Raw genomic sequence first — 10,394 nt, 5'->3', positions numbered from 1 at the left:
GATGAGACATCTCCAAGACTCCCTGTCTTTTACTGTTCTTCTTAGTTCTTGCGACTTCATGCCCGTAACCTCCTTAATAGACTCCATCCATCTAGAATGCAGCCTTCCTCTCTTTCTGCTTCCCTCCACCTTTCCTAGCATAGTTACCACAAAAAGTTAACTCCATCCCAGCTCTTCAACATTCTGGGCTGCCTCTGTCCCAGCTCTTCCACATTCTCAAGGTCCACGCAAAGAGACCTTGTAGCACCGTTGAGACTAACTGATTGGAAATTGTAGTATAAGGTTTTGTAGACTTAAATCTACTTACTCAGATGCATGGAGTGAACTGGTGCCTAGAAAGGACCTTTGTAATCAGACTGCGTGAATTGTTGTAGAAATGCAGAGCATGTGGGTATGGTGGTCAGGTGACATGTTGACTATGGTCATCAAGGGACAAAGGCAGGAGGAAAGATGTTGTGTAAAGCTAGGCTGGGTGGATGAACAAATGAATGGCGGAGGGAGTTTGGGAATGTGGTGTGTGCAGGTAGGGAACCAGAAAGGGGATGTGTTAAACTGGCCAAGAGTGTCCTCATGAGGCTGCGGTGTTAACCAGTGTTATCATGGCTATAGTGTGCCTGGAAGCACACTAGTCTCTCTTCAACCCCTCTTGATGGATTGGAGTTTGTAGATATGTTCCAATTCATCTGTCTCTCTTTCCAATTGTAGTTTTTGTTGTTGTTGTTCAGGAAAAAGGAAAGGTTCTCTTGCACTTATGTCCTGCTTCTGGGCTTCCCATAGTAATGGATTTTTCACTTTATAAACAGAATGTTGGACTTGATAGGCCTTTGACCTGGTCATGCATTACTCTGTTTATGTTCTTTATTCCTGAGCTAGATGCTCATTCGACACCATGCTGCATGCGTAGGATGTTAATGCTAGAGTAAATGTCTGGCCCAGCCTATGGGTCCAATTACAGTCATTACAACGACCACAACAATTTAAACACTTCCCAATATTTCCCTTAAAGCAGCTAAATTTGGTCAGACACTTAGATGCTCAGAATTTTTTTGTGGCTAAAGATATGTTAGACCCAGCAGTTCCTCTGGCTCTTCCTGTTGCAGCCCCACCCCACTGATTTTTTAAAAAACTGTACAGTATTTGTTATTTCTTTGAATTGTAAGAGGAATTTATTGATTAAAAAAACAAAAAACAAAGCCCTGCAGAGAGTGATTTACCACATCTGAACACTGTTATCATTGTTCATTTTGTGCATTTATAATTTTGTACTTGAAGCAAGCCATGTATGGAAAGACAAAAAGTATTAACTTGTTCAACTTTATTTATGCTCTTCAGTGATTACTAGCTTTACTTAACAACATACAGGCATTTTATTTACATACATACAAATTGATTCAAATCTATTGATTGACAGAAAATAAGAAACTTGGGTTTCTGATGTTTGCAGTTCCTACATTACTCTGAATTTTCCCCACTGATAAAACCAGTCATTTATGACATTTGTGAAACCAGCAACTGTCATTTAAGTGTTTATGGTTACATTTGCTTCTTTTTGTTTTGTTTTTTTACTTAATGCCTGTAGCCGTACCATACAGAAATTCTTAATTTTATATTTTAGCATGGATTTAAACTTCTGAGAGGAAGGCTGCTATTATTATTATTATTATCATCATCATCATCATCATCATCATTGTCATTATCTATTGTTACTACTACTACTACTACTATTAGTATCCTGCTTGTTTCCCAGACTGGGACTCAATGCAGTTTACAATAATTAAAAAACATTTTTTAAAACCCCACAAAATACAAAAGTTAAAACACAAACAATCAGAAAAAAAGTAAAACCAGGTTGAAAGATGTATTAAAACACAAACAGACACCAGCACACATTTAGCTGTGGGTCAACTGGATCCAAATAACTTTTTTGGAGTCCTACCCGTTGGAGCCCTACACACAGATTTGCTACTTCTGAATGTCGATCTCTCCCACTAAGTTGTATCTGATGCCTTTTGAACAGCTTTAGCTAGAAGCAAACATCACAGACAAGTACATACATACACAGCTTATATATGCACAGTGGAGTCTTGGGTCTTAAAGCAAAATACACAATACCCATCGACTGATAATCCTTGGTGGTTTAGTGTAAGGAGAAATGCGTTGTCATTAGGCAACTATCTTCCCAATTTAATTATAAATAGTTATTAATGTAAGTAATGTTTCACTATAGATTTTTGTGGGTTTTTTGGGCTATGTGGCCATGTTCTAGAAGAGTTTATTCCTGATGTTTCGCCAGCCTCTGTGGCTGGCATTTCTCTGAAGATGCCAGCAACAGATGCTGGTGAAATGTCAGGAATAAACTCTTCTAGAACATGGCCACATAGCCCAAAAAACCCACAAAATCTATGGATGCTGGCCATGAAAGCTTTCAACTTCAAAATATTCTTCTGTTTATTCATAGACATTAGTTTCTGTTCTGTTCTTTCTGATAAAGAGTTCTGTGTAAAACAAAACTTGCATATTGCCAAATTGCTAGATTCTAGTAGCTCATCTTTGGGAGATCAATAAAGGAACAGCTGTGGGGGAAAGCAGGTATAATCAGAAAAGGAAAGTACCTTCCAGTCCAACTGATTTGAACATTAAAAAATATAAAATAATCCTGTCATACCTTTGAATCTTAATTGAAAGAAAGAAAGAAAGAAAGAAAGAAAGAAAGAAAGAAATTTCTAACAAGATTTTGTGAACTCCGTGTCATTTCATTAGAACACAAAATGGACTGGAGCACATGAAAAATTATGCTAGAATTTTTTTCCGGAGGACTCTATTGCATGAAGCTAAAAACCAGAATTTTAACAGGATAAAAATGTCTTGGGCTGGTACTTATCACACAACATTGTGTCCATCCTACTGCTGCCTTGTACTCCATTTGTTACTGTGGCGCACCTTTTTGCTCATCAGCATAACCTGTCAATAGGCTCTCAGTCTCACTGCTATTCTATTACTGCCTTTGTGTGATAGGTTCCTTCTGCTGCAGTTCTGTTTCTCAGGCAGTCATATGACGTGAACAGCAGTGATTCTGCTCCTCTCCTCCTTGCACAAATTGTAGCCACCAACAGCTTTCCAAAGCTGTACACTCACGCAGCAGTTGGCTTTGGGAAGCGGTTGGCAGCCACAATTGCTTGTCCCCCCCCCTCCTCCTGAAGGTGGTATCTGGGAGTGCAGTAAAGAAATCATAAGACTCTGGATCGCCAAAATCATATCATGAAGTAAATGATGCCAAACCAGTATGCATCTATGTTTAAGCTAGCACAATTGTAGCAGGACAGCAGCATAATGTGATGTCTTCAGTGTCACAGGTGCTATATGAATCCTTTACATCTTTTTATGCTGGTGAACAAAGTTTCATACAGCCATTCAAATCCGCAGGACTTAAAGGTACTTAGTTAATCCTGAATGTATGGCAGAAATGTCCCCGAAGTAACCAAAAGCCTGGGAACAATATTTTCAATAGCCTAACTCAGCTTGATTTCGGAAAGGCTAACTCATTTTGATAATATGTTGCCTATTTTAGCAGGCTAGAGATGAATCTAAAACCTTGAATAAAAAAAAGAATGGGCATAAATTATTGTTTCTGATGTTTACATTTGTAGCAATGATTCAGGCTCTTTTTTTAGGGCAAGCTCTGTAAGAACGTAGAAGCTCAGATACGATGGCCTTCGCACAATAATAGGCAAGAGTTCAGTTTTGTCCCTTGAAAAAGAGCTGAAATGGCACCCTCCTTACTGTCTTTCCACAAGCAAGTTACAGCCTTTTTATTCTGGTAGGCCTTTGAGAATTGATTTTTTCTCAAGGGAAACAGGCCTTGTATAATGTGCTGGACTTTTTTATTGGTTGTTGTTTCAATTTGTTTTAACTGGTTTGAAATTTATTGGTTTATAACTTTTGCATGCTGTTAATTTTTAATTGTGTTTTGTTTTAAGTGTTGCAAGCTGTCTTGAATCCTAAATTGGGGAGAAAGGCAGGATATAAGTAAATATAATGTTGTTGTAAATATAATATTGTTGTACCAACAACAACAACAGATTCCTTCAACCCCAGAACTCCCCCAAATGCAACCAAACAACCAAAATGGCCAGAAGCTTAATTAATGCTTTATAAAAAGGAGGAAGAACATTTTGAGAGGCAAAACAAAGAGCTTGGGACACAATACTGATACTGCTTGGTGCTTCCACAAACAGAAGTTTCTCCTTTTTTTGGCATAATGTTCTGGTAGTTAGACTTCAAGAGGTTCAGAAGGATACCCAGGTTTATAAAACAAGCCATGGGTGAAGCAGGACATATATCAAGGTATATACCAAATGTAATAATGTTGCTCCTATACCACCTTCAACACTCAAACACCTATTATCTGTCTTCAGTCATAATGCCATGTATGATCTTCCTATTACTGCTACTATATTATTACTATTATATTTACTATTATTTATTTATTTTCCACCTTTTTCCTGCCCTACAACTCAAGGCAACTTACAAAAATGGAAACAGATGCAGAAAACATTCACATCACTAAAATGTACACATTTTTCAACAATGGTTCAGTTTAGTTGTAAATCATGGCTTATCATTACAAAAGTGAGTCTACATGAGATCAGATTCAGGTGCTTCCATCTCTTCCTGCTTTATATTCATCAGAAGAAGACTAAAACCTCCTGATTTCACCTTTGAACTAACCACAGTTTTCTATTACTTCAAAACTGGAGGCACTGTGGTTCTAATTTTTAATAGTACAAATCGGAATATTTTATAATTCTGAATTGCTGTTATTGGTTTTATATTTTATCATGCGAATGGCCTTTGGCTTAAGCATTAATAAAGACTGATTGATTGATTGATAATAGTACAAATCATAATCACACTGTGGTTCTAGATCCTGATTTGCTTGTTCATTTGTTTGTTTATAAACTAATGAGCCAGAACATGCCACAGCTAAGAGTTTGGATGTTGAAGGAATTGTGGTTAGTTCAAAAATGAAATTAAAAGCTTTGAGATTCTTCAGTTGCTCAAAGGAGGACAAGAAAAGAAGGCTTGAAGTTTGTACAGGCTCATGCTTGTAACAAATAACAAACCATGGCTTCTTATTGTGTCTGAGCTATGAATATTTTAATAAACAAAATTGATTAAAATAATTGACAGAGTCATTAAATTAAAATAAGAAATAACTATACTCTGCTCCTTCTGTAATCTAGCTAGAACATAATATCTTCACTACACATTTGTATTCAGTGCCTTGTCTGAGAAACTATGGACATTATATGTACAAAGACTGAGAGAATAGGTTTCCTGAGTCATCCAGTATATTTTAAGCCGCAAGAGAGCAAACTCCTTGATCCAAGTCCAATATGCTACCCGTAATCACACAGTGACGTAAACCTGTCACGTCATCCAATAAATGAGACAAAACATAGATCAATGCATTCTTATGTAGTCCTAAATAAATAGGCAATTAAGTCGAACCTGAAGAAAGCTCCTAACAGTTCTATGTTGAGGTAAGAGAAGTCCGAATTCTGCCTGTAATATTGTAGGTTGCATTTTTGGTACCCTTTTCCTGAGGAAATTAGAGTGATGGTAGCTTGTTTTGGGCCCAGAAGAGACAAAAACCCAGTAGAGACTTCAAAACCAGAGGTCACTTTGAAATTGGAAAAAGGTCTCACTTGGGGTCACCCTCAAAACATTGTGAAATTACCCCCCAAATCCCCAAGAAGGTCTCCTGGGCCTTTTCAATTAAAAAGTATTTTAAAGTTTAAAACTTTTTTCTCATTTAATATCTATTTTACAAAGCTTTGCGGGTATGTCTGCATGCTTTTAACATCCACAATATTTTGTTTGTTTTTTTAATTTAAAAACTTTCCCTCCATTTAACATTTAAAATGTAATTTAACATTTTTATATTTTTTTTAGAAATGTGGGGGCTAAAGGATGCAGAAGACTAGAAAGTATTGAGGGCCTCAGGAGGCCATTGACCTGATCTTTGCCCACTCCTTTTCTAGATGTTTTGGGGGCTGCTTTGAAATATATCAATGGGCAGATGTCCATCAAATCAGCTGAATGAGCCACTATAATTTTATCCCAACAATAAACATTCCTAATAATCTTTCATTTTAGCATTGGTAATTGTATACCACATATATCAGTCCCCATTGCAGATATATTAGAGGGATACCATTGGAAGATCACATTTCCGACCAATGTAACTGTAATGGACTCTTTTCCTCTGGGAGACCAGAATGCATATAAGGACCAAGAGAACCATCAGAAGCACAAGTCCAATGAGAAAAAGAGCTTTGAGAACCCAGCTTGCTTCTCCAACTTGTAGCTTTTTCCCAAAGAAGTCTATTCCTGCTCTGTCATTACCTCCTGAAAGAGAAAGGCATTTGATGAGAAATATCCTCATTTCCTCTTGAACATGTGGCTAAGAAACACTTAAACTGGAAACATTTGGGGACATTTCACACAGGTTTCTTGGAATACATTGTATTGCTGAGGTGCTTTAAATAGACACTTGGATATGTAAAGTAAAAACAAGAAATGGGGACATACTTGTGACTGGAACTGCATGTCATTTACAATAATTCATTAAGGTGAAAGATGGGAAACTTTGACCCCCTGGAGAACTGCAATCTGCTAATGCCCTGCCCCTTCTAGGAGGGCTAAGGGTCCCCGATATCTCCAAACAGGAATCAGAAATGACAGCGGGGATTCCTCTGTGTACTTAAGGGAGTTCCCATTTCTACCTCTGATAGAGGAGTGCTCCATATCCACCTCTTAGCTAGTTGTTCCAGAAGATGGCTGAGTTCCAGTCTAAAAGAGGCTCTATGGTGCAAAGTTACAGCATTCTGATCCCACTTTAACTACCATGGCTCCATCCCATAGAATCCTAGAATTTGTAATTAGGTCAAGTGCTTTGAATTCTCTGTTAGAGAACTCTAGTCTGCTACCCCAAACTACAACACTAGAGATCGCGAGCAGAAAATTCAAAGTATCCCGCTTCTGTAGAATGGAAGGTAAAGTAACATAAAGTAACTATTATTTATAACTGTCATGTAGAGATACTCCAAAACTAGAAGGGCACTCAGAAACATGAGCTGGAAGCAGATTATTTCTCCTTTATTTTTTCATATCAGGAAAAAGAGGAACAAAGCTGAGTCTTCAGCTAACATTGATGAAAAGCTGCATCCCATATTTTGGCTGATGTTGCTGCCATGCATTCCAGGGCTCTTAGAATGGGAGAATATGACTCCGCACTTCCTGCCTCATTTCTGTTCATCCCTACATCAGTGAACTGTGAATAGTTCGTTATGTACAATTGCTTTGCATGACCTGGGAATGAGGTCAAAGACATACCTTTTGGAGTCTTGCCATTGATAGTAAAACCATCATACACTCTGGTTGTGGCTCCATTTCCTACATCATCTGAGTGGTGAAAAAAGTGTCTGTTAATAAACTTTGTGCCTGCCCCTTCGGGGGAATGTAACACTTTGGGAAAGGTAAATTTGCCCGTTCCCAAAGTCAGGTACCATTCACTCATAGAATTTCCATCTTGTCTGAATTCAGCCTCAGTTTATTGGGAATCATCCAACCAGCTGCTGCATCAGTTCAACTAATGTTCAGTAGTCCAATCTGCTAGAGTTAAGCTAATAAAAGTAAGGTGGAGTAAATATCCACCTGTCATGTAAAAACATTATACAGAGACAAATATCCCTCCCCTCGATATAGGAGAGTTTTGCAGAATTCTGGAAACAGTGCAGAAAAGGCCTCGTTTCTTGCATTATAACATAGCATATCCAGCAAATTCTCCTCAACTGATTTCAAAGTTCAACGTTAAATACACATTCCTTGAGTTAAATTGATGTATTACTATATGCAAATATGTGAGTAGACATACTAAAGAGGTGAATGCTTAATCAGGAATACTAGATTAGGATCCAAAACACACTGCAGAAATAATCCAGTTTGAGAACACTAGGGAATCCTGGGAATTGTATTGTGGGGCCTCCTTATCTGTGAACTTGTCATCTGAGTATTTGAACATCCACACAAACAGCAAGTCCACATTGTTCCCAATGGCAGTGTGGCGGTGTGCATGTGCTGCCACTGGAGACAACATGGGTTTGAGCATCCACGGATTTTGGTATCTGTGGGGGGAGGGGGGGATGGAATGGATCCCCTGCCAGTACTGAGGTCCAACTGTAGTTTACTGTGGCACCAGAGAGCTCAGGTGCTAAATGTCTCACAAAAATACAGTTCCTGGAATTCCCTAGCACTGAGCCAGGGCAGTTAAAGAGATCTCAAACTGGATTATTTCTGCAGTGTGTTTTGGACCTATGTCTTCTAAATGCTTCGTGCAATTCACTTTTTTTAACTTTAAGGATTTTCCCCCTTCCTTAGTTTTGTCTCTTAGGTCTGTGAATGAAGATTACTCAGCCCTCTAACAATATGCCACATATTCAAGGGCTTTCAGTCCTCTAACACTATCTAATAGTATAATATTATTATTATTAATACTGGCCCACAGTTTATCATATGTGTCACTTTCATTTTTCACTTTGGTTCCAATTTTGTCTATCTAGCTTGTACTAAGAAAAACAATGTGCTGTGAAAAATCCTAGTGAATGGATAAGAAACTCTTGAAACTAATTTTAGATTAGGGCAGTTAACCATATCCTGTTGGTAGATCCAAGAAATGTTAGAAAAATGATTCAAGAGGGTCACAGGTTCCCACACCTTCTCCTCATTTACTCTTTAACCTATCGTACCTTGCCTTTACCAAATTCTGTTACCTGACTTGAAGATGGTGTAGGTTGTCTCCATCCCAGCATGAATGTGGTCATGGACATGGCAATGGAGAAGCCACGTGCCAGGATTAAATGCTACAAGTTCAACAGTCTGAAAAGTCCCAGGGAAGAGGTCATACACATCTCCTCTGTGATCATGATCCATCTGTGTAGGAGAGCATTGTTAAGCTTTTGCACTGCTAGTAGTTCACTTGTGTTCTGTTTGTACCACATTCTGGGAATTCCAGGTAGTGGTCACTCCAGATTTCTGTTGCATCGTCACATCCTCAAAAGTGAGTGCACTAATCCAGTACTTCTCAAATAGTGGGGCGGGCCCCCCAGGGGAGGCGCGAGGCTCTGTTATGCAGAGGTGTACTTATAACAATTTTATAGACAAATGATACTATTTATAGTTGCGCGGGGGGGCGCGAAATGTTTTCTTCTTCCTAGGGGGGCATGACAGAAAATAATTGAGAAGCACTGCACTAATCAAACATGTGAAGGCCAGTTACGCAATTAGCTTTGGATACATCAGTATGGATCAAACTCACTTCTGAATACAACGATGGGAAAGGACCGTGAGGTGCAAAATCAGGCTCCTAGCTAAGCCAAAGTGCTGGGTAGAAAAACTTCACTTGGTATAGGGTTGCCATTTCACAGCAGTGAGTGGGACTTTCCTGTGTTCTGGGGGGCGTGCATAGTCCCACCCCGCTCTCCCCCTATTCCCAGGTGGCTGCCTGATTCAGTGCTACCAGTGCTGCTGCCTCCCTTTTATACAGTGCTGAGCCCAGGGAGTGCAGCAGCAGCCGGGCTGGAGCTAGCAGGGGGTGGGGTCTGCAGGTCTGCCCTGCCTCTATTGGCCAGCCCTCTCAAGGAGCCAGCCCTCTGCTTCCTTATTTGGGCATGCTCCAACTTCCAAGCGGAGAGGGCTTTGCAGGCAAGCTGCTTTTTGTTCTTTTTCGTCCCCTCTTTCCCCTCCTCCACTTCTTCTTATTATTCCATTTTTTCCCTTCTCTTCCTCTCCTTTTTTTTCCTTTCTTCCTCCTCCTCTTCTTTTTCTTTTTTTCCTATTCTTCTTCTTTCTCCTCCTTTTCTTTCTCCTTCCCCTTTTTTCTCCTCCTTCCCCTTCCTCCTCTGCTGTTGTTGTTGTGTGCCCAACTCCTATCTGACTTATGGCAACCCTGCCTCTAGCCACCTTATTTACCCCTCTCTCTCTAAGACCCCTCCTCTTCTTCTCAGGGGTCTAGGGCTTCTCAAGGCTTTGCCCCCATTAGAAAAGAAAAAATACTTTGCAAGGGATCTGACCCATAAATCCCCCCTAAGTTGAGACATACCTGGGGAAAAAGAGGGGGTGAGGGTTTTTTTGGGGGGGTTGGAGGGGGCAAGGAGAAGGAGGAAGGGGGGTTGCTAAGAAGGCTTGGAAGTGGGAAATGTAGTTTGCAGTGGCACAAGGGACTGCCTGTGGTCTTACAAATGCTATGCCTGCTTGGAAGTGGGAAATGTAGTTTGCAGTGGCACAAGGGACTGCCTGTGGTCTTACAAATGCTATGCCTGCTTGGAAGTGGG

The 10,394-nt window shown here is 39.7% G+C and overlaps 1 protein-coding gene across 4 annotated transcripts in view; it reads right to left on the bottom strand.

The window, feature by feature from the left end:
- Positions 1–3,930: 3,930 nt before the first annotated feature.
- Positions 3,931–10,394, bottom strand: part of HEPHL1 (hephaestin like 1) — a 60,727-nt gene continuing 54,263 nt past the window's right edge. For all 4 annotated transcript variants that reach the window (XM_042460205.1, XM_042460206.1, XM_042460208.1 and 1 more), the window contains 3 exons: positions 8,835–8,994; positions 7,399–7,467; positions 3,931–6,411 (listed from right to left, as the gene is read on the bottom strand). In XM_042460205.1, the coding sequence (XP_042316139.1) occupies positions 6,206–6,411; positions 7,399–7,467; positions 8,835–8,994 (435 nt within the window). In that variant the 3' untranslated portion in view covers positions 3,931–6,205. The remainder of the gene's footprint in view (positions 6,412–7,398; positions 7,468–8,834; positions 8,995–10,394) is intronic.

This window comes from Sceloporus undulatus, chromosome 3 (genome assembly GCF_019175285.1).
Source record: "Sceloporus undulatus isolate JIND9_A2432 ecotype Alabama chromosome 3, SceUnd_v1.1, whole genome shotgun sequence".
Taxonomy (NCBI): Eukaryota; Metazoa; Chordata; class Lepidosauria; order Squamata; family Phrynosomatidae; genus Sceloporus; species Sceloporus undulatus.
The sequence above is the reverse complement of the archived record's forward strand: the minus strand, read 5'-3'. Positions and strand labels throughout refer to the sequence as shown.